This window comes from Phalacrocorax carbo, chromosome 6 (assembly GCF_963921805.1).
Source record: "Phalacrocorax carbo chromosome 6, bPhaCar2.1, whole genome shotgun sequence".
In the NCBI taxonomy this organism is placed as follows: Eukaryota; Metazoa; Chordata; class Aves; order Suliformes; family Phalacrocoracidae; genus Phalacrocorax; species Phalacrocorax carbo.
Window position 1 is genome coordinate 40,950,290 of NC_087518.1, and position 24,075 is coordinate 40,974,364.

The following is a 24,075-nucleotide window of genomic DNA, read 5'->3' on the forward strand; positions in this document are numbered from 1 at the left end:
GATCTGATGAAGCTTTCATGACAGCTTTAAGCTTCCTTTACTGCCTTGCCTGCTCAGCATGGACCTGTTCCTTCTTAGCTATTTAATGTATCATCATTAAGATAAGTTAAAAATGAGATTGTATAAAGCTTACAGATGTATCCTCATCCCTATAATTATCTCTAAAACACAGAGAGAGTAGCTTTGTAACTTCATTAAGGCCTCAACTTCTTAGACTTCAATAGATGATTGTGTTTAGAGAAATAACGCTTTGTCCCAAAGCTTTTAAAGTCAAACAGCTGAGCTGGAGTCAGTAACTGGCTGAGCACCTGGGAGCAGGTTGCTAAAATGCTAAACAAGCTTTTGTCAGTAATTTCTCCTGTAAAGTGCAGAGCGCCTTTTCTTCAGGTCATTATTTGTGCTCCTCAGTGACAGTGTCCTTCAAAGGTGGGATTTTTCTGATATTTAAAAGCAAAAAAAGTTTGTCTTGGCCCACACTCTGGGTAATAAAAGCAAGTTTGGGGGTGAGCTGTACCACTTCTGCAGCAGCGAAAGACTCTGTTTCTGGTCATTATCAGTTCAGTAGCTGCTGGTGGGTTTTGTTTATAAGCATTTGGAGACGAAGGACACTAATTTCTTATGGTGTGAGCTTACTTGGCACACCTTGAAGGCTTCCTTTCACTGACTGAAGAAAGTATTTTAAAACACTGTTTTCCTACACTTTGTGCCAAGCTGAAGGCAGATGTAAATTAAGTGTAAAATCTAAGAAACTAGGGAGTAACACATCTTTCTTGCTAGATTGTTGTAACAGATTAAATAAAAATAAATCTTGTTAAGCCGAAATAATTGCATATGTGTCTCTATATTGCTGCTAACTTTGCATTAGTGTTAAGAGCTTCATTGATCAGACAATTGGAATTAGCTCCTCAAAAGAGTCAACACTTAAGATGTAAGATAACCTCATATCTTCTTTTACATCAACAATTCAAGTTTCTTCTCTCAAGCTTTAATCTTGAGACCTCAAAGACAGCAGTCACCCTGTTGTAGTTAATGCCAACAGGGGCTGGTGCCAAACCAGGGATGGCTTCTGGAAGGCATTGCAGCTGCTAAAGCCTCTGCCAGTCACTGTTGTAATGACTGTCTTGAAGCTGCCTCAGATCATCTAGGAAAGCAGCACTGCCTGGTAACTGTAAATGCTCTTATCTGCCTGAAGAAGCTGGTTGCCTGTCTGCCTGAGGAAACATCCTGGTCTCTGGCTCCCAAAACCCTGCAGTGTGATCTGAAGATGTTAGAGTCAACGCTAGCGTTCAGGGTCCTGGCTGCATTCCCCTTCTTGGTCTTCACCAGTGATGCTGCTGAGCCACATCTCAAACTGTCACCTGCTTTTCTCTGCAAAGGCACATGGTTGTCCTCTTCCCTCACAAACCGTAAGCAAGGGCAACACACAGGATAAAAATTTGCATCTGTTGCAAGTCTCTGGGCTTAGGTTTTCTGGGGGCACTGGCTGCCATAGCTGTCCTGGGAGAGGGATGCTCTGGGTTGGGGGTGGTGAGGCTGCCTGTAGGGAGATGTGGGGGTGACTCATGGGCCTGACACAGACACTTCCCCTCACCTCTGGAAAGCCAAAGTCAGACCGGTGTGTCAGCCCTCCTCATCCAGCTACCGAGGGCTTTCCCAGGGCAGAGGGAGAAGGCAGCCCTGGCAAGGTGCCCCAGGGAGTGGTGGCTGGGCATCCCAAAAGGCCTGTGCAGTCTGCATCCTTCAGAGGAGGAACCAGCCTTAATCACATTTGCCTTGGGAACTTGCTCTGGACTTTAAAAATGTTTAGAAATGTTTTTGAAATGCAGATGTTTAGAAGCTGAGCTACTTCCCTTCTGTTTACCCTTCACAGAAAGCTGGAAGAGACTCAGACTTGCTGTTTCTCTGAGGAAATGCTCTTTCTGTGCCAGTGCTGTCCTTGTCCTTTTTTTTGATTGCATTATGCATTCAATTATTAAAAAACCCTTTTCAGAACATGGATAGGCAGCAGACAGAGAAATGAGACTAAGTTATTTTAAAACCACCTGCACCTCAATTGCAAAAGCTGTGATGGGAAAGCTTAGTGCCCCTAACAAGGACAGTAACATCTGCAACAGGATCTGCTCCCACTGTGGTGCAAAATGCCCTGTTTGCAGGGACTGCAGGAAGCCCTCCAGCATTCACACAGCTACTGCCATGGGGCAGCAGCTGGAGCCCTGCATGGCAGCACCGGTGTGCAGCCATCCATACCTGCCATCCGTCTGCAAGGCAGGCGGCTGCTGGCTGCATCCTCTGGGGCCCAGTGGCCATCCTCTGGTTTCTAGCCGTAAGAAATCTCCTGCATGCAAAAGGCTTCTTTTGAAGCTGAAGTGTTGCTCTGTTACTGTGCAACTAAGTCTGGTTCCTGTTGCTGGATTTGAGGAACACCGGGTGCTTTCACGGGAGAGATGAAGGCCATTAAGCTCATTGAGGACTGTTCTCCAAAATAGCACCTTCCCTCAGAAGGATGTCCCCGCTCCCAGATGGGATGGGTGGTCAAGCTGGCTCCTGGAGCTACCTCTCCTGTACCCTTCTCCTGGGAGTAGAGCAGTGCTGTGGCTGTCCATGGGTGGGGTTGCTGGTAGTGAGTGTGCAAATCCCCTTTCCTTGGCAGGTTAGGTGGACATCTCTGTTCCCTGCATATCAGATTCACTTTAAAACTTCATTCCTGCTTTGCTTTAGTTGTTGCTTGTTGGCACATCTTGCTGCTGGGCTCTCATGGGCACAATACCTTGGAGAAGGGTGGGAGGATGTACTGTGAGCTTGGAGGGATTTTAAAAATTTATTTATTTACTTTTTGGGCTGGTCTGCTGCCATGGGTCTGGGCCATTTGCATTTGGCAAGCTGCAGTGTTCTTAACAGGGAACATCAGTCTTTCTGAGCTGCTTTGCAGCATGACCTTGTATGTGCTAAGAAATAATTGACTGGTATCTGTCCTTAGCTGGAGTAGGAACCTGGAGGCTGCTCGCTCCCTGACCACCATAGGCTTCAGGAGCCCCCAGGGCTGAGCTCTTCCTGCCTCAGTTTCACCTTGTGGAAAAATAAACCTGAAATTTCTTAATACTGAACTGACATCTAGGAATGCAATGTCCCGGAGGAGTACGAAGTGATGGTTGCACTGTGCTGGGCATTGGATAATGATGCCTTTATTTATCAGATAGCGTAAGAGTATGGAGGGGCCTTCAAAAATCTTCAGTCTGGAAAAAAAACTTCTCTTTTTATGTCTAGTGAACTTAAAATGTTAGTAAGTGAGAATGACTTCTGGCTTCTTTGCAGTTGGAAAGCAATTGTGTACAGTCAGATGGCTGAGCACTGCAGACTCCTGTTCAAATTCATCTAATTTTGGTCTCTCTGGTAGATTTTGTAATTTTAGAGAGCTGGTGAAGCATGGACGTGTAATGCAAGTAATTCTAGAATTTCTTCTGTTTGCTTGCATATGCTTTTTTCCAGACAGCTGTATTAGTATGCAGCTGGCACAGAGCCGTCTTCTGAAACAACTTCTCTATTTTTAGACTATTGTAATGTAAGTGAAGATATCCTCTGCTAATATCGCACTATAAAGTGAATCATGGGAAAGATCTTGGGCACTGAATGTTTGGCAGTAAAATGCCAACATGAAAAAAATATATTGGCAGTGCTCGGAGCATGACAGGTACTGGCGAGTCCCTTGCTGTAGGGGGGGGGTCACTGCTCTGACCTGCTTCAGAGCATCTCATACCCCTGCAAATGGAGAGTCATTGAGAAAGCTCAAAGCTTGGGAACCCTAGCAGGAATGTGTCTTCTCTTTGTTGGTCATCCCTGGAACACATAATCATCTAAACAAACTTGCCTTATTTCTTTAGGGGTTTTAACACAATCCTATGATACTAGTGAGGCTGTCACTCATTGCACAAGCTGCACATATAAGAGGCGATTTACTAGACTCCAGATTATCTAGGTGTTATCTACAGGATCTGTGAAGGCAAGGCTAATCTGGAGCATGCCAAAAAGATGCTCTGACGTGGTCCTCGTGAGACAAAGTTTCCTGGCATGGGCAATTTCATCTCTTGGTACTGAATAAGACAAATTTCTACCTTTTATTGTTGGGAAATTATGGAGAATCTTGATGAACATGCATGGAGGAACTGAATAATTGCTTTTCTCGAACGTGTTAGCAGCTGGGAAGCGGAGCACAGGTTTGCAGTAGCTTTTTGTCTTCCTTCCTTGCATGTATTCTTTCTCTTCTGCTGTGGCTCAGCCTTGAATAATTAAAATACTCTGCACTCTCTCAGCACTTTCAGAAGTAAAAACTGGCTTGACTGTCAGTCTCTTGCCTTCTTTTCATTTCTCCCATCTGCTGTTTTGATGATAAATAACACTGTTTAAGTTTTAAGGTGTAAAGAAATGCCTTTCTTTTATCTTGAAGCCAAGCATGGTGGAACATCAGCTGCTGCTTCTCTCATCCTTCCCTTCATGCAAGTATGCATGTACAGGCACGTAGCCTGCCCTCAGTATTGAGGAGACTTCAAGGAGTGTTAATGCTGTGTGTGGAAGGGCACCCGCCCCTCCAGTTGTCCATTCACCATCTGACATTTTGGTATTACTGTGAATAAGTCAGGAATCTTCTTAAAATTCAGTTCTCTGCCAGAGTGTCACTGTCTTTATTTGTTCCTTTCAGACAATGGGGACTGCTAATGAAAGGCTGAGAGTGGCCTGGCATGAGTATCATCAGTCTGCTTGTGCTGAAATACATACAGTGTGTGTGTGTATATATGTCTGTATATGTAGATACATATATGCGTATTTTATGTTGACAGTCTTGAAGGGTCTTTGTACAAAACTCTGTTCTAATGGGAGGCGTTACCCCAAAAAGGAGACTGATGGAAATTCAGAGGGAGATTCTAATCTATTTGTCTGGAAAGGCACACACTAGTATATCTTCTGCCTTCTGGTTTTCATACTCAATGCCAGCAGCAACGCTTGGATTGCAAAGATGAAATAATGAAAGCTGTTTCTGTTGGATTTAATCCCAAGCATTCCAGTTGGTTTTATGGCTTCTGAAATGAAGTTTGTAGTTCTTTTTAGCTGGGCCAAGCTTAACCTTATGTCCCCATTTATCTGTTTTGCTGGTCTTCTAAATAGCGGATCTGAGATGGCAAATTCATGTTTCATGGAAACCGAACTGATGGCTTCTGTGGAAAGGAACTTGATATCAATCTGGATGGTATAGATCACGTGTGGAAAAAAAAAATGCTCAGAAAAATCTTGACGCATCCACATTAAGGCATAACAGAGCCACCTCCAAACACTGTATAAATAGCAAGTCTAAACCACAGATACCATCCACCCCCCTTCCCATCATTTTGGATGAGTATGCCACCACATACTCCCAACAAAAATATATCTGAAAAAGATGACAAATATATGGGACACGCAGCGCTTGAAAGACTTATGCTTGCTTGTAGACATGAAACAGACTTCCTTCAGAATTATGAAGACCAGATTTTTTTCAGAGCTAAACTTCAAAGCTCATCAAGTATTGATGTGTCTTTGCAGCTCATTCCCATGTGAGGGCTGCTGCTGTGAGAGCAGGCAAGCCCTGTTGACATGAGGACTGTTCCTGGTAAAAAGCTATGGGCGTTGGCATCGTGCGTGCCTTCCGCATCCTTGCAGGACAAAGCACATACGGTGTCTGCCTATGCAGTGACGCAGCCCTGATGGAATGTGCGTGTGTGTCAGCTTAGATCTGCAGAGGCATTTCTGGCCTCCTGAGCTCAGGAGCGTGCTACAGCGTGCTTCCAGGGAGCTTGCAAGCCTGAGCAGTTTGCAGTGAAAGCATGGTACTTTGACACCAGCGCAAGTGGTTCTGTAGCCATCGTCCAACGCTTCTCCACAGCAGCTGGTTCTGTAGCCATCTTCTAACACTTCTCTAATGGATGCAGGTCTCAGTTTGGTGATCTATCAAAAGAGGCTAGGTTGTAGCATGCACATGCTCGTTTCAGAATGTGTTCCTCTTTCAGAGCCTTCCCTGGGATCTCTGCCTGGTAAATAGGAGGATTTTACATCTGGTAGAGCTGGTACAGACTTGCCTTGGGTTTTCAAAGCATGTTTTTGTGTTGATGTTTGGCAGGCTTCAGCTGTAGCTCTTGATTTCATGAACTTGCTCAGTTATGGCACCTAAGTAAGTCTGTTCCAGCCCCATTTCCTTCTTGCAGCAATGACCTCTTGGCAGCATCCTAGCAAGAGCATATTTAAAAGCAGTTACACCCCATACTTGTACTGTGAACAAGTCCAGGAGGGGATAAGCTGACATTTCCACACAAATTTGATGTGGTGACCTTAGCTGGGCATATGAACTCTGTGTGTGTTTACTGATGTGCAAGTCGGTCCATCTGTAAAGGCAGAAACAAACTGGTGCTGCTGTGGGGTGTGCACGTGGAGGGCTTCAAGAGTCTTACATAGAGTGACTTAAGTTAAACAACAAATACAGAAAATATCAACTCCGTCCTCATTTCTGAGGTTATGGGCCACCCCTTTTTCCAGCAAGACCAGCATAGATGAACTTCAATTTTTTTAATTTTCTTTTTAGAGGAACTTTGTGTAGCATTTTCTTATTACCCTGGGAACCCTGGCTTGTCTTCTAAGAGCAGAGGATCCCAGGTATGGGCAATTGTGAAATAATTTGGACTTTTGGTGATGCATTTTGACTTTTTCCTTTTTGTTTCTTTCATTTAAAATCTCTGTGGCAGAAAACATCTTTGTTAAGGGCCATATTCTAGACCTTTTTGTTCAAGATGTTGGGCTTCAGTGTTCATGGGTGATGAACCTACAGCCAGAAGAAACCTAAGGTTACATACATAAATGACTTCTGCTATTAGTTGCATGGTTTCTCCTTTATACAGTGCATCTAACTATATATACAGTATATACCGTTTTATACTAGAACTTTTTTGTGGCTTTCTGTAACAATGTTATTTCAATGTAAATTTAAAGAAAATCCTATGATGCAATATAGCCGCTTCCTGAAGCAGAAGGACCTATTGTACACCCTTGTGTTACCTGCAGAAAGTCTACATAGAAGCCTGTCTTATTGTCCCTCTGCCACCCGCGGTGAAGAGGCTGCTGGATGGCTCTCTGGCTTACTGTCTGTCTCTGCAGCTGTCTAGGTTTCAATTTTATATGAATTATTGTTTCTATGTTATGTGAATAAATAATGCTCTTCCACAACCATAACATAAGCTGTAAGTCATGATATGTTAGAAAGATATGAGACCTTTATGACCAGTAAAAGTTCTTGTCTTTCTACTAGAGAGGAGATAAATGTTCTGAAAAAGGTAATTTGATCTGTATTGTTTGGAATACAAAAATTGCCATTCCCCTCTGTAGCTGTGTGCCTCTCAGAGGTCCTTCCAGCGTCTAGAGCCTCTCCCACCCTCCTAATGTTCTGTACCATTCCTCTCTAACGAGCCTGATGTTTCATTACTCTTGCAGAAGAAAACGCAGAAATTACCTTGGATGTGTCACTAGGGTATCGTGATGATACATTTGACGACTGGGAAGAAATAGCACATGCAATAGAGATCAGGAAGCTGAAATGCACCTTTGGCTCACCAAAAGTAAGGTGTTTTGATGATGGTGGAGGTGGGGAAGTGTGGGAGTGTGGTGGGAGTTGTCCTTTTCCTTTCCTTCATGGTGCTTCCTAGAAGCTCTGAGTTGTTCAATCATAACTTTCAAATGTGTCAGTTTTCTCTGAGCTTAAAATCTTTGAAAACCTGATGAGGTCCACATGCAGGTGGTTCTGTTTGGTGCGACAAGCGAAGGGGATGAAGTAGAAGGTAGACTTAAAACTTGAAGGAAGAAAAGGTGTGAGGTCAACACACAGATCCAGGTGTAAGCAGAATTGTCCTCTGCAGATGTGATCAGGCTGGAACTTGAATGCTTTGAGATCTGTATACCCCAAACAGTCCTAGAGAACTTGGACCTTTCCATCTTGTGCTTCTGTGATTGACAAAACCTTGTTCTTCAGGAGAGGTGAGGAAATAGCCCACCAGAGATACTGCAGCACTCAAAGAACCTGGAGAGGTGGGGCAAGAGTTTCTTAAAGTAACTTCTTAATGCCTTAAGCTATAGAAGCAGAGACCACAGCTAGCAGTTGAGAACAGAGCATCTTGTTTAAATAAAGATTTTCTTTTTGTGCTGCAGACTGTAATTTCTGTACTTAAATCTCTTTACCATGCTTTTCAGCTCTGTGTTTTGTTCTCCCATTTCACGGTCCCTTTCAGCAACCCACTTATCTCTCCAGTTACACCTGTACTCTTCCATACAGCCACATATATGTAGTAAATAAATAGGAGGTGCAGAGAAGAGTATTGATAGTAAAACAGGACTTAAGAAACTCCACATCAAGATACATGTGAGAGGGTTGTGTATTTTGTTTTGGCTCAAGTTGTGCTTGCGGAGGGAGGAAGCTTGGATCCCAAAGTAGCCTTTCATCTTGAAAGGCTCCCTTGACTTTAAATATATTTAAGAGCGTGAAACCTGAACCTGCTTGAGGTCAAATGCTATTGATTCAGTGACCCAAAACAATCAAAAGCTTGAGTAAAACTGTCCCCAAACTGCTTATGTTCTCCAGACTTGCACAGACTCCCCCCAGGCAAAGGCTAGAATCAGCAAACAGGCTTTCAGTGTTAGCAATGGTCTCAGCTATGTTCAGTGTTAGGACTTTTGCAGACCCTCACTGTGGAGGGCGTGCTGGTCTGTCCGAGGCTGACCGCCACCTTGCTGCTCTGTGCCTATTTGCTAGACCGTGGAGTCTGAAGGCCGTCACTACGACTGTGACTTCCTTCCCTTCATGGAGATCGGCAGCGTGGCTCACAAGTACTACCTCATCAACATCCGTCTCCCAGTCAATGAGAGGAAGGGCATTAACGTGGGCATTGGGGAAATCAAGGATATCCGCCTTGTGGTAAGTGTCCATTTTGCTTCTTTCTGCACTTGCTGCCTTCCAGGAGAGCAGCTGTGACCTGCAATGCTGCAGTCAGCAACAGCATCTCCCCTCAGGCTGCTGCAGCTCCTGTCTTATTCTCCTCTTTGATCCACAGCAAACATTCTACTCTTCATCATGAGTAACTCCTGCCTGTAAATGTGTCTGTCTTCCTTCCTGAGGCATGCCGTCTTGGATTGCACTCTTCTAAGAAGCCCTCCCCAAGCCTTGAGCAGTGCCACCCTCCTACACTGCCCAGTGACCACCTCCAGAGCTGGGGTCTTCCCGTGGCTCCAAGATCTCCCCTCTCTCCTCTCCTCCCCACCGCAGTCTGGCTCAAGCACAGAGTCCTCCACCTGATTAAGCCCTGCCTCTTATGGATAGGAGCTAAGGAGGAACAGAACGGCAGGGTTCAGGGTGGGTCCCAGTCTGTCTTGGAGTTGGCCATCACCATGCAGATATTTGGGGTGGCTGTCAGCTACCCCTGCTTCTGCCTTCCCTTGAGGCTTGGTGGCCATAGGTGCTTTTCGCAGCTGGTAAACCTCCCACCACTGTCCCTCTCAGCAGAAACAGCAAGCCAGCCAGCTGTGGTGGCTGCAGACGGCAGTGGGAGGGCATGTGTCTGTGGAAATGCATTCATTTGGCTGATGCATTTCCTACCCGTGGTGACTTTGCTCTACGAGTATCTTGTTACTTGTCTGAGAGCAATTCTGTCAGTTTTTTCCACACTCTGTCAGAGTGCCCATCTCTCAACTGTTTGCTACCTCGCAATGGAAGCTGCATGTGTTGGCATTTGTTTTTAGGACTTTTGAAGCCTCCTCAGATGGCCTGGGTGCTAAGTAGGACCTGTTCTCTTTCCTGTGCTGGGCAAACAGTGTCTTTCAGAGTAGTTGCATCTAAGTGTGCTTACATCTACTGCCATATACATGCCCCTTCTGTAAGGAGAAGAATGGAGTAATGATGTTAAACCTTGTACAGCTGTTGCATTTTACCTTGGTTTTCCTTAGGGCATCCATCAAAACGGAGGCTTTACAAAAGTGTGGTTTGCCATGAAGACCTTCCTCACCCCCAGCATTTTAATTATCATGGTCTGGTACTGGAGACGGATCACGCTGATGACACGCGCTCCTGTGCTGCTGGAGAAGTGAGTAGGGGCTCACGTGCTGGGTAAGGTAACCCTCAAGCAACAGGACCCTGACAGAGGTGTTCACTGCTCCCAGGCAGAACCCATGTTTAGGGAGACAGGAATGGTCTTCCCTCTGTCCCCACCCTCCACCCAGGCACACTGGGAGCAGGAGACATCCATAGCTTCTCTTTTCTTTCCTATTAAACCCATAGGGAATGAGTAGCTGCATTTGCCCATGGCTGCTCAGAGAGGCCTATCCCCAGAGGGTTTGCTGGCAGGAGGTGACACCCCACTGCCACTGCCCAAACAGTGCCAGATTTTCTTCTGTTGATCTCCATGCACAGCTTTGGCTTTGGAAGCTCTGTGTCCTTGCCTTGCAAGCTGGAAAGAGATGGTGTTTCTGCCTCTCCAGGGTCATCTTTGCTCTGGGAATTTCCATGACGTTCATTAACATCCCTGTGGAGTGGTTTTCCATTGGTTTTGACTGGACTTGGATGTTGCTCTTCGGAGACATTCGACAAGGCATTTTCTATGCCATGCTCCTGTCATTTTGGATCATCTTCTGTGGAGAGCACATGATGGTGGGTACAACACAGAACAGAAGGGGGTTTCCAGACCCACTTGCAGATAGAATCATAGACTGCTTTGGGTTGGATGAATCCTTTAAAGGTCATCTAGTCCTACCCCCCTGCAGTGAGTGAGGACATCTTTAACTAGATCAGTTGCTCAGAGCCCCGTCCAACCTGACTTTGAATATTTCTAGAGATGGGCCCCCCACAACCTCTCTGGGCAACCCATTCCAGCACTTCACCACCCTCATTGTAATAAATTTCTTCCTTATATCCAGTCTAAATCTACCCTCCTTTAGTTTAAAACAATTATGACTTGTCCTGTCACAACAGGCCTTGCTAAAAAGATGGTCCCCATCTTTCCTGTAGTCCCCCTTTAAGTACTGAAAGGCCACAATAAGGTCTCCCTGGAGCCTTCTCTTCTCCAGGCCTGTCCTCGTAGGAGAGGTGCTCCAGCCCTTGGATCACTTTTGTGGCCCTCCTTTGGACCTGCTCCAACAGTTCCATGTCCTTGCGTTGAGGGCTCCAGAGGTGGATGCAGTACTTCAGGTGAGGTCTCACTAGAGCAGAGTAGAGGGGCAATAAAAAAAGATACCTGGCAACTCCCTTGTACTTGTTGAGTGTTGGAAACAATGCTGTGAGGACTCGGGCCAGGTGAGAGGACTTCAGGCTAACTTGCTTTTCCTTTCTCTCCTCCTCCTCCCCACCTCTTGACCCCCTGATTAGGACCAGAATGAGCGGAATCGTCTCTCAGGATACTGGAAGCAAGTTGGACCCATAGCTGTTGGCTCCTTCTGCCTCTTCATCTTCGATATGTGTGAGAGGTAGGTGCAGCGCTGCTCTCCAGCCTGTGCGTGCTGCTCCCTGGGGTGAGCCTTCCCTGAGCAGTAAGCAGAGGCTCCCGGCCACCTCCCACAGCAGGGACCAGCAGTTTAACCCCCATGGCTGGATGCACAGCCCCATTTCTTGAAGTGAGGAGAGCCTCTGGTGAGCACACTGAAGCATGCCGGTGTTTCCCAGCAGTATATCTTGTCCCATAGGGCTGTAAAGAAACACTTCCCACCTTGTCTCCTCCTCACCCCCACAGGAAAGCAGTGTGGCTAGCTCTTTCCAGGCTGCAGAGCAGGTGCAGGGCTCTCTGAGCACGTTGGCTTCTGTGGCAGCTTGGTGTTTTCCCTCTTTGCAGGGGAGTGCAACTGAAGAACCCCTTCTACAGCATCTGGACCACCGAAGTTGGCACAGAGCTGGCTGTATCCTTCCACCTAGCTTGGGGCAGGCTCGATCTGTGTCAGGAGGAGAAGGAGGTGTTCCCCTCTTGCCAGATACCTGCAGGGTGTGTGGGGAAACCTTCCTCCTTTTGGCAGGTTGGGGCTGTGAGGTGGGGCTAAGTCACTGCAGGAGATGCCAGTGTCATTTGGAAGAAGCAGTCTTTGCAGGTTTGGTGCTGGGTACTGGGTGCTGTGCTCAGGGAAGTCACTGGGGAACTGAAATTCTTCTCAAGGTGTCTGGGATTTGGGGGGAAGCCCAGGGGATTTAGGCCCTGGGTGTCATCATGATAACCCTAGAGCCAGTGCTGCTCCAGCAGCACCTGCCCTGCTTTCCCCCCCAGCCCCAGCTTTGATGACATCTGCTCCGGGGCCCTCCACTTGCTGCCATTACTTGGGCACACGTTGCTGAGGCATTTCCATTAATTGCTCTTTCAGGCTTCCAGGTCCCGCTGGAAGGGCTTTGCTTTCACTTCCATTAATTTTGATTCTGGGCTGAGATAAGCTAATGCAATTAGCCCCCCTTCCGTGGCACCCAGCCCTCTTGCAGGAGCCTCTCTGAAGATCACACTGGTTGGTGACAGCTTTCCAAATCTCTGCAGATTTTGAACAGGCAGGCATTTTGGTGTGATATCTCTCTTCACTGCTGTGCCAAGCACTGGGGGACATCGGAACCTGTGCTCCCCATGGAGCCAGGGGCTCACCCAGCGCTGCCTTGCTCACGGGCAGGCTGCTGTCCTGAGTGATTGCTGCCTGCCGGAAGTTTAATTATCATCTTTGGGATGATATTAAAATAACTGAATTGCCTGAATGATATTTTCTATTATTTCTCTTAACTTGCATTGCCCAGATGGCCTTTATTATAGTCGCAGGGATCTGCTTGTGTCTCTATTTTCTCTTCCTGTGTTTTATGGTCTTCCAAGTGTTCAGAAACATCAGTGGAAAGCAGTCAAGCCTCCCAGCTATGAGCAAGGCTCGTCGCCTTCATTACGAGGTAATGTCCCTCTTGTTGCACAGATTTTTATTTTTAAAACGGATTTTGACCCTCAAGACTATACTGAGACCATCTCTGTCCATATAGTCCTGAACTGGAAGATGTGATCTGTATTGGCTTTCTTGTGTTGCTCAAATCCCCTAAACACCTTTTTATTTGACTCCTGTGAAGTTTCTTCTTTATTTGGGTCTTTAGTCCCAGTGAAGTATTTTAAACTGTCAGGAGGGTATGTAAGCTAGCTCTCCTTTTTTATGAGTAGTTGCCATCTCCCTGCTTACTGAACAGTGTTGGAGGATAGAAGATTGTCCAAACTACGGTTTAAATTACTATGGAGTGTAAGCCCATCAGCTCCCAGTACCTCTGTTTCTCCTTCTGTAATATTAATAATTGTGTTTAACGGAAAGTGTTGCTAAGACCACCCTGTTTTTCCATGGAGTGAATTCAGATTTTTGGGGTTGTCTTTTCCTGACCAAGTTGCAGGAGGGAAACTCCTGCTAGGATCAAAATGTGACATGTTCAGCTCATTATCCGCGTTTTTAGTCCATGATTTTGTACATTGTTTCTGTCCTAGCTGTCTTTATCTGCTGCAAAATGTGAGGAGCTCACTTTTAAGTGCTTAAGCTGAGAGTGCCTGTTGTTTCCATGGCTGTGTAAACATTTGTCACCAGTGTTGTTCCGTTAAATGATGGTCACTTCTGATTTAAGCAGGCCAGTTTTCACCCATCAGGAATGCACATTAAAAACAGAAAATTGTATTTGTGAGAATTTGAACAAGATATTGAACATTTTTTCCATCTTTCCCTTTAGCAAGAGGCACAGAACTTCAGCTCATATTTTAGAGCTGCTGCAGCCGTGCTCTACATGCAAACATCTAGCAAGCATGAATCTCGTCTGGAAGAGTTAAATTAATAGTCATTTGTTGTCGCAGTGTGGCATAGTAATTACGCAGACACTGACATTTCCACCAAAATTCCAGAAACAGGTTAAAAAAAACAACACACACAAAAACAAAACCAAAAGAATTTGTAAGCGAAAATGTAAAACTAGTGAACGCGAATATGGTATGCAGTCAGATTCCCAACCAAGTGATCTTGAGCCATAGTTTGTCTTATAATCTACATTCTTCTGTAATAGCCAGCATAGTTTTGACAAGCGTTGAGTATTGCTGCAGTTTCCAGCCAACCAGACCGTGGAGGTGAGGATTAGTCTGGTACCAGTACCCGCACTGTAGAAACACCAACTCATCTTGCTAGCCATGCAAGCTCTCCACAGATGTTTGTTTAAGAAAAAGCATTCAGGCTGGCTGGTGGATGAAATCCATGGCTTACACTGACGTGCCTCCTCTTCCACATTAACTCTTGGTAAATCAGTCACAAAAGCAAATGTAATGGAAATCAAGAGCTGTCCAGACATGCACACCCTGCTCGGAGCATCCGGGAGGAATGCAGACGTGTGGGGAGCGGAGAATATGGGCTGTCGTGAACACGGCACAGAGGAGTGGGTGGAGGTTGTTTTGCTTTGGGGTTTCGTGGGTTGGACCCTTTTTTTTTTTCTTTGCTTTTTTTTTTATACTTGTGTCTTGTATATGCTAAAAACAAAAATGGGTTTTGTGGATTCTGTTAATGTGACCAGTGACATTTCTCTCTAAACAGGGGCTGATTTTTAGGTTCAAGTTCCTGATGCTCATTACCCTGGCTTGTGCAGCAATGACGGTCATCTTCTTCATTGTGAGCCAGGTGAGTGACGAAACTTGGCACCACCTGAGACCATCAGCCTCTGATTCCCTAGCTGCTAACAACATCAGCTCACTTGCTGTTCAGACAAGGCACTCCTGTTATAAGCAGATTTGATAAGAAGTTGCTTTTTAAGAAGTCGTTTTCATTTATTTGAAGCACTGCCATAAAATTGCTTAGGCTGAAGCCTCCGTGAAGGCCTTTGGTTCACGGTAAGGGGTGAGGCTGTGCTGTTTGAAATATTAGCCAGCACAGTTCAGTCACTTCTGAGAATTCAGCAAGAGGAAAATCTTCTGTTCATATTGAAAAAATCCGGTGGCTTTGTATGCCCACAGAGAAATAACAGAATTCAATCTCCTCTAGGTTGACTTTGCAACTCTGGTGTTTCCACAGTATCTATACCTATTTATTCTGAGCTCGGATGCAGTCTCTGTACAAATAAGCTTATACTGTGTCTTTAAATGTACTTTGGTGGTTTACTCCAAGTGACTTTTAAGATTACATCTGTTTCAAAGATGTCATTTCTGGGTGTTCCTAAGCATAGGCAACTTGTAGCTTCAGGAGAGCCATGGGTACAGCTTTGCAAGTCCAGTATTGCAGAATTACAGGTACAGGAGCAGTTTCTCCCTCACTGCACCACTTATGCTTCGGGGTACATGGTGGGTCCCAATGCAAAATGTAGCAGCGTATGATTTCACTCTTAAAAATCTGTTAAACTGAAGCAATGGTCTGAGAAATGCCACTTGGCAATTTGATTCACCATGGAGTGCTGATGGCCATAACTGTCACTGCGTATGGGTGTTAACGCAAACAATCTTGTCCAGCTACTCTCTTCAAGCTAGTTTAGCTTTCATCTTTCCCCCTTATGTCTTTTTCTTTAATGCAAAGCCAGCATTTTGGTGTGAACAGTCTGCGTGTCCTCGAGTACTATTAATATTGATGATATTTTCATAAATCTTGACAAATCTCTCCATGTCTAGGCTGATGCTGTCAGCCTAGGTCCTTCTCGTAAGACAGAAGCAGCAAGGCGGCATTCAGCCCATTAGCTCTTCGCATTATTCATGCTGGTTTTCCTTCTATAGAAGGTCTATTTATAGAAGTCTAATGTTTTCAGATGTACCTAGCTGTCTCCTAGGTACTGCCCTTTATGTGGCAATCTTTGCTGAACACATCAGTTGTGGCAGGGATATATCACAGAATATGAGAGATTTTGTCATATTTAAGAATAATAAATCAAAGAAACCCAGATGAAATCATTTTGTAAGGACCATTCTTTTCCTGTAGATTAAGGCTAAGGAGGAGAATCCTAGCCTGACTTGTGCATCATAGAATCTGTTACACTCCATTTACTCAATCCTGTTGGATTGATGCTGTTCTTGTTGATTTACTCTACGTTAGTGCTTTAGGGGGTCACTTCTGTATTTTTACAGAATTTGGTCTTAGTGACAGGCCTGTGCATGTCTGCTTTCTCCTGGGCAGGTGACTGAAGGCCACTGGAAGTGGGGAGACATAACGATACAAGTGAACAGCGCCTTCTTCACCGGCATCTATGGGATGTGGAACCTGTATGTCTTTGCCCTGATGTTCCTGTACGCACCATCGCACAAGAACTATGGTGAAGACCAGTCGAACGGTAAATGCCTCTAAATGATCTGAAGGCTGTCATGGGAAGAAAGCAATATAAAGCGGGTGGTACCTTTAGTGCTTTTTTTTTTTTTTTGGCCAAAGTACACATTCAGCACATTGAAATGTTATGCAAATGATGGTTTGGTTTTCCTGGCAGACATTTTAATTAATGACTAGGTCAGACAGGTTTGAGTATTTTAGCAAAGGCTGTCTAAAACCTTCTAGATGGTTTTTGTACTTTTCAGCATTGCCCAGTTGTAATTGTGTAGCTGAAACGGAGGGACGAGGAAAGGAGAAAACAGAAATCTGGGCAAGTGGAGGACGGCAATGCTGTTGGTTTCTTTTATCAGTAGTCTTCAGTAGCACAGAAATTGTCCTTTACCAATGTGCTTGTATTTAAATAACTGTAAACAAAAGCGTTTATAGAAACGTTACATAGTCTATAGCTCAGGTAGTTTCTGAGAGCCTGGAGGGAATAAAATTAATCTTTCGCTTTCTAATTGTCAAATATTTTATTGTGAGACCAGGCTAACAAAATAGCTTTGTTTCTCAGGTGACCTGGGAGTAAACAGTGGGGAAGAGCTTCAGCTCACCACCACCATCACCCACGTGGATGGGCCAACAGAGGTATACAAGCTGGCTCGCAAGGAGGCTCAGGAGTAATGCTGGGATGGCCTCAGCTGAGACCCAGACCGGGGTGGAGAGCAGAGGACAACACAATGCCCACCGGGAGGAGACCTCTCTGACCTAAATTGCTTCTCAAGCACCCCGTATTTAGTGTATTTTCACAGAGCAGTGACACTGAGCAGAACATCTGTAAACTCTTTAATATGGTGTAGTTATTTCTGGGGGGAGGGATATGTATATTGTGTAACACTCAAGCACGTAAAAACCTGCTAGAAAAGCATTAAGGTTGCAAAGTCGCACATTCAGAAGTTAGGAAGGGGCAGAGCGGACATCAGGCAGTTTTTATTTGGCTACCGTGTGCCTGTGCATAGAGGTGGTGCAGGGAGCTCAGTTGGTGAGCATGTATTCAGTACTTTGAGTTTTATTCTTGTGTGCAACTTTAAACAAGGTGCTGGTTAGGGGGGAACTAAAGCCTTATCTTGAAAACATTTAATTCCACCATCTATAATTGCATTGAACCTTGTTTGAGGTCTTTAGCACAGCCCTGTAACTTTGCAGCAAGCCTCTGTTGCTTGAATGAAACACAGCTAGGGAAGGGCGTAGGCTGTTTGTAATATGTAAGGCTGCAGTAGAAGCAGCAACGTGCTTTCTCAGTAGGTTTTACAGCTGTTTGTTAAATATAGGGGAATGGAAAAACTGGATGCCTGAGCTGAGTTGCAAGAGAAAGGAATGATCCTGTCCCGAGTTCCCAGAGGTACTGGTCCCACAGCCGGCTCCTGGCTATTCTCAGCCCCTTTGGCTTCCCTTGCTTTTGTTGTCCTCCTCTATCTTACTACTTTTTACAGCTCCTTCATTTTTATGCTGCTTACATGCAATGGGGAGAAGAGGAAGGCCATGGGAGGGTTGCTGCAATTCTCAGTTCCCATGCTTGTGAGCTGGGCAGAGGACACTAGGCAATCCTGCTCCTCCTTGCGCTGCCAGGATGGAGCACGCTTGGCAGCGCTGGATTCTTCCAGGGATTATCAGACTTGAAAAAATCTGCTTGTCATGCACTAATGTGGATATTTGCTTTTCAGAGCAAAAGCAGACGATGAGGTCGCTCACCCCTATGCTGTGCCTGGGCGGGCCTGGCTGCGAGCCTGTTGGCAGTGTGAGGGAACTGGGAACTGATCTGGGGTGGAGGCTCAAACTGGGCCGTGTTGGGGACCAGTTAAGAGAAGTATTAATGGCGTGTGTGGGAAGTAGCATGGCCAGAAGGGTCTGTGCTGCTCAGGGCTCTCCTTCCAGGGCCTGGAGGATCCAGAGGGCCTTGTTAGCTGACACTAGTAAATGTCAGTGTTAACTGCTACTAACATGTAACTCAACTTCCCAGTTTTGTTCCTAAAAGATAAGAATCTGCTACTGCTGTCTGTTGCTGAAGGATCAGAGACTGGGGAGAGAGGGGAAGCTTTCAAAGCCACTCACAGGCAGATATTGCAGGTACCAGTAGAAGCACTGTCCTGGATAAAGGGACACATCCTTGGATGCTTAAAACTTCAAGTTACACATCAATTGTTAGAGTATTAAGGCTGCAAAATGAAAGTGTAATTGGGAAATACCAGAAGTGAAATCACCTATGAAACCTTAATCCATCTCTAGCCAACGCATACATTATGGCATGCAACTAAAGCCCATTGCATGCTGGCTTTACTGTCACGTTCAGGTTTGTATGTGAGTTTGGGGCTCTGTGCAGTTGAGACTATGCAGCCAGGGCTCTGGTTTGAACCAGGGGGTGCTGGTTCATCACAATTCCCACCCCAGCAAACAGCTCCCTCTCAGTGATGCCCATCCATGGCTGCCCTGTGCACCCACCCTGCTGTTTGCCAGGGCTGCAGCTCCAGGGGGGCATCTCAGTTCAGCTCTAACCATCCCTGCCACCATTTCAAGCATGTTAGTAACCAAATACAGCACCAACTTTCCTTGCCTTTTGCCTTGCCTTCTCCATGTTTCTTGAGGCAAATCAATACTTCAGCTAGGGTGAGGTGATCAAATAATTCCTCCTTATTTCCCATGGTGGACTGGGGATGGGGCCAGAAGGTTAGCGACTGCCCCTCAGCTGCATGCAGGGCCAGCCGGGCACCCCATCTCCTCACCAGCCTTTCCCCAGAAGGAAAGGGGGCTGCTGGCTGCTGGCTGTGCCAAACAAATAGCACCAGGAGGTGCTGGGCTGTTATGATCCCACAAAGAATGGCACTGTGTAAAGTAGCATTTAAAATACCATTTATTAGAGCTCAACACTATGAAGAAATAGAGGGTAGCGTAGATAATTTTGTATCCTTTTGGCTGCCAGGAACCCCAAGTTGTGCACCATCAAATAGGTCTCTGATCAGGGTGCGGCACGCTGGGCAGACCCTGTCTGCAGAAGGGCAGCTCTGTTTTTGTTAATTGGAGCTACTATAGGACTTTCTTAAAAAAAGCAATTCTGTTCATTGTTCTGTTCACCCTCACTGGGATCCCCAACTCCCCCTGCCCCTGGCAGCATCTCAGCCGGGACACGGGGTCAGAGCCAAGGAATGCTGAATGCATCACTCCAGGTGAAGTCCCTTGTGTGCTGCTATGTCTGAGTGTGTGAAGTCACTGCAGCGGAGAAAAAGTGCTGAACACTACTTAAGGAGGTAGCTTTGGGTGATTTTTGGATACTTGAACTGGAATGCTAATAATTTTTTATAAGTTTGGATTTTGTTTTGTTTTTGTAAAGTGGGATGACAGTGCCCCTGTACTGAAAGGAAATGTGGTTTAAAAATTAAAAAAAAAAATAAGAAAAAGGGGGGGCACACTTATTGCATGTGGAATAAGTGCTGGGAACACACTTCAACACAGAGGGAAAATGTAATTTGTAAGCAATGTACATAAGGAAAATAAGTGCTAGAAAGCCCAAGCAATGTTTCTACTTGCAGTAGTTGTTCAATTACAAAGTGAATTAAAGTAATGCACATCATCGTAACTCCGGCACGTCCCTGCCTGAGTGCTCGACTTTGCAACTTTAACATCCTTTTTATGTTGGGTTCTTACGTGATATTTATGTTGTTCCGATAGATGTGTCCATGGTTTCTTTTACAGCTTAGTATAGCACTGCATTTTGTAAAGGCTCCTTACAAATGGGGGACTGCAGCTTTAAAACCAAATTGTGTGTTAAACACTAACAATTTGTTTACGGGGCGCATGTTTGTGTGCGTGCGTGTGTGTGTGATTTTTTTTTTTTTTTAAATTTCTTAATTCCTATGCCCTACTCATATGTCTCAGAAATAGTCCCTGGGTCCTATTAAAATATATCCTTTTTTGTTTAGGTTAAGTTCAGGTTTTACAGACTGCTTTAAGCAACCTGGAAAACATGTAGTTTTGTTAATTTAAATAAAGTATACAATATTGTGGATTTGTTGTCAGCCTGGTTCACTGACTGAGAAATCATAAATCTGCTGTGATCTTGTTTGCTTTTATTTGGTCTTTTACTTCAGGCAGTTGCAAGTCGCACAACTTGATGCAGGGGAAAACACTTGACTCGCTTGGACAATTTTCTCCCATACCTGTCTCAGAATGCTTTGTGGTGCAGAAACATGGTACTTTGATGCTAATGTTTTTTGACCTTTAAAACCTTTGCTTTAGACTAATTGTTAGCAGAGCCATTTCTGCCTGTCTCTGGAGCGTTGGTTGTAGCTCCTGCCGCAGAGGTTACAGCTCCCCTCGCCCATGGGATCCGGGGACGTTGAGCCGTCCGGTTCCCACCCGCCCCGGGCAGCTGGAGTCTGCTCCCATGGCAGGCCTCAACTGTTGGGTTTTCCTTCAGGCTCTGTCCCCTAGACCTGCCTGTCCCTGCTTGCCAGCCCCGCATTTGTCATAGCTTTGCTGTGAGCTTTGCGTGTTGGCTGTTACCCCACTGCAATGTCAGTGTGGGTGTCCTCCCCCATCTGCTGCCATGTTCAAAGGCACTGCCTCCCGCTGCTTGGAGCCTGCTCTCCCCCAGGTTGTCCTTCTGTCTGTAATCCAGGAGAAAAAAATAAAAGGTTTCCCAGGACTTGCACTTAAGGAGTAATGGAAAACTTGATGACAACAAATTAAGTTCAATATCAACAGCTTGAAGTTCCCATTGCAATAGGGACTACCTTGATAAAATGGCACAAGAGGGGGGAACTGGGCTGCTGAGTGTTAGGCAGAGCCTGTGGCTCCATTTCTGCTGCAGCCTGTGTTGGCTGCAGCTTCTCTGCCACGGCAAGGAGCTAGGGCTGCTCAAAGGCAAACTAGAGACAGTACCCTACTTTCAGGATCTAATGAATTTCAAAAGAGCAAATTCATGAATTTTAAGTAACTGTAAAACCACTGCCACCCTCCCTCTTCCCTTCCCCGGTTTCGTATGCAGGCTCTTTGCTGGCTGGGGCGCAGCATGCCCTGGCAGCCCTTTGCTGCCCTCTGCTGCCAGCAGAACATGGCTTTCATCCAGAAGTAAAAAAGAAAATAAATGCCTCGCCTCTAAAAATGTAGGAAATTTGCTTATGTGTAGGAGTTCCTATTACATGCAAAGTGCTGCTCAGGGTCAGAGCTGTCTCAGGAGCTTCATGCTTCCATGTGCTGTCAGGCAGGGACATGCTGACAACTGGAGAGGAATGGGAAAGACTACCTGAGAGTTTCTTTAAGAGGCTATCTGGTGCTGCTATGAGCAGCCAAAGGTAGTAGAAGGGAAATGGGTTATGATAGATCTCTGTGGGTGAGCTGGGACCATGGTTCTTGAGGTCAGCAAATGGTCTTTGGTTGGAACAGTTTGACTGTTTTTCTTGTTAGACCACTTTCTGTGTTTTCTTAGAAGCCTGGGACCAGAGTCTCTTTCTGCTCTAAAACTGGTTTGAGACTGAAGAGTAAAGCAATGAGCTGTCGCAGACTCCAACGGAGCCTTGTCTGCCATTCCTTTGCTCCCAGTTGCGCTCGTGCAAGGTAAGGTGTAAGTGTGCAGCACTGGGCTGATATGCCTTCAAACAGAAACCTCAGTGTGGGGTGACGGTGATAACCAGAGCTCCCTTTGCTCCCTCCCTCCTAGGGGGGCCCATCAACGGCAAAGGAGCCATGAGAAGTCTATGCTGTGCTACTTGCAATGATGTTCTGGGACTCTGGGGGAACTGGGCTTGTGACCCCGATGCCCATCCCTCTGAAAGGGTCCATTAGATCTAGGAAAGGCTCAGGGAATGGTGACAAAACTGACTGAAGGTTGTATGGCTGTGTCTCACGGCATGCCTGCTAGCCACAAGCTCCAGCAGCAAGGCTTGTGGGACAGATCTGGCCCATGTTTCCCAGCTTAAAAATGGAAGAAGCAACTCATGACTGAGTGGGTTTGAGTGTCCCAGTCAGCAGCCTGACATTGTCCCCAGCTCCGATGGTGCTGATGAGCACTGGCTGGGGAGATAGAGGTGCTGGTGTTTTCTCCTTGTCCCTTTTAAAGCCACTCCCAGCAGTCCCTAGACAATTAGTATGTTGTGGGATACTGAAACATGTCCCCTTTACCACCACCAATCCTGTAGCCCAAGGCTATTGTATGGGATTTAATTATGGTTAAAATAAAGCATTGTCTGTATTGCCAAGGAAAGAATTGCAGGAGACTGAACTGTTAGGAGATGAGATGTACAGAGCTGGGGACTGCTGCTCATATCCTCACCGGTTCTTGTTACAAATGGCTGTCAGTTCTGCTCTCAAAGATGAGACACGGTCAGTGCATTTTTATTGAGGTAAAATAAGCAATAAGCAGCAACAGATTTATTTTTGGAAGGATTTTGCTCTGGTTAGCACACAGATGTGTTACAGGTCTGGTCTGCTTTCCTCCTTAGCACCTGACATTGCACTGTACAAGAGCCGGTGGCTCTTTGAGCTTTTCCCTTGTTAGAAACTATTATAGGAAATCAATACACACTTCAGGCTTTAGATCTAGAGTCTTAAATAAATACAAGATCTTATCATGGCTATAATCGTTGGCACTTTCTGCCCCTCCATCTCTGACACATGTAAGAGGTAAGTCTGGAGCTGGTGCTGCAACAGGGCGAGCCGTCCCCGAGCAGGGGCAGGGGCTCAGTCACCTCCGGCTACCAGTGCTGCTCCAGCAGTGCCTCTCTGCTTTCCCCCCAGCCCCAGCTGTGATGGCGTCCCCTCCAGGGCCCTCCATTTGTGGCTATTTCTTGGAGAGGTGTTGCTGAGGCATTTCCATGAATTGCCCTTTCAGGTCCCGCTGGAAGGGCTTTGCTTTCACTGCCATTAATTTTGATTACTGGGCTGAGATAAGCTAACGCAATTAGTCTCCCTTCTGCAGCATCCAGCCCTCTTGCAGGAGCCTCTCTGAAGATCACAGTGGTTGGTGATGGCTTTCCAAATCTCTGCAGATTTCAACCAGGCAGGTGTTTTGGTCTGCTATCCCTCCTCACTGGCATGCCAAGCACTGGCAGACATCAGAGCCCGTGCTCCCCACTTGCTCACAGGCAGGCTGCAGGTCAGGTGTTTTGTTTCTGACTCAGTCGACCTGATGTGTGATGGCTCCATGCAGTGAATTCCTTGCTGAGATTGTTTTAATATTGTCCTGTCCTTTGGTTCTTTCATTATCTTGAGTCAAGGAAAGTTTATATCCATTGTAATAGCAGGCATTTGTTTTCTTCTATTTCTTCCATCCTCATTTTGTTGTGCCTAAAGCCCTCCAGAGTTTCCAGAGGAAGGGCACTCTTCCAGGTACAGACAAGGCTTGCTCATGAGATGGATGTTATGTCTCAAAAACAGATAAGCCACTCTGGAACACTTTCTAATAAATATTTTACAGGCTGAACTGCACTCCCAAGTATTGGCGTTACTGGGAAGTGACATCGTTTCTGATAAGCAATATGCACCAGTGACACACATCTGCTGGTTTAATAATAATTTATGTAATTCCAGATGAAAATACTTTTTCTGCCTTCAGCTGCTGTCTCATAGCTCTCCACAGGAATCAGTGACATTCAAAGCAATATTAAGAAGATGGCTGTACTGGCTGTGAATATCAAGCTCTGTCTTCCACAAAAAAAGGAAAGCCTTGGTGGACTCCAGAGGAAAAGCAGTGGGAATGGAGCACAGTGAGGACAAAGCAGGATGGGTGCTCAT

The 24,075-nt window shown here is 45.8% G+C and overlaps 1 protein-coding gene across 1 annotated transcript in view; it reads left to right on the forward strand.

Moving 5' to 3' along the window:
* The window catches only part of WLS (Wnt ligand secretion mediator), a 39,768-nt gene extending 19,420 nt beyond the window's left edge, over nucleotides 1–20,348 (forward strand). The window contains exons 3-12 of the mRNA XM_064454846.1: nucleotides 7,507–7,631; nucleotides 8,819–8,980; nucleotides 10,006–10,142; nucleotides 10,537–10,705; nucleotides 11,420–11,517; nucleotides 11,880–11,943; nucleotides 12,809–12,952; nucleotides 14,605–14,688; nucleotides 16,165–16,318; nucleotides 16,865–20,348. Of these exons, the coding sequence (XP_064310916.1) occupies nucleotides 7,507–7,631; nucleotides 8,819–8,980; nucleotides 10,006–10,142; nucleotides 10,537–10,705; nucleotides 11,420–11,517; nucleotides 11,880–11,943; nucleotides 12,809–12,952; nucleotides 14,605–14,688; nucleotides 16,165–16,318; nucleotides 16,865–16,974 (1,247 nt within the window). The 3' untranslated portion in view covers nucleotides 16,975–20,348. The remainder of the gene's footprint in view (nucleotides 1–7,506; nucleotides 7,632–8,818; nucleotides 8,981–10,005; nucleotides 10,143–10,536; nucleotides 10,706–11,419; nucleotides 11,518–11,879; nucleotides 11,944–12,808; nucleotides 12,953–14,604; nucleotides 14,689–16,164; nucleotides 16,319–16,864) is intronic.
* The last annotated feature ends 3,727 nt before the right edge of the window (nucleotides 20,349–24,075 follow it).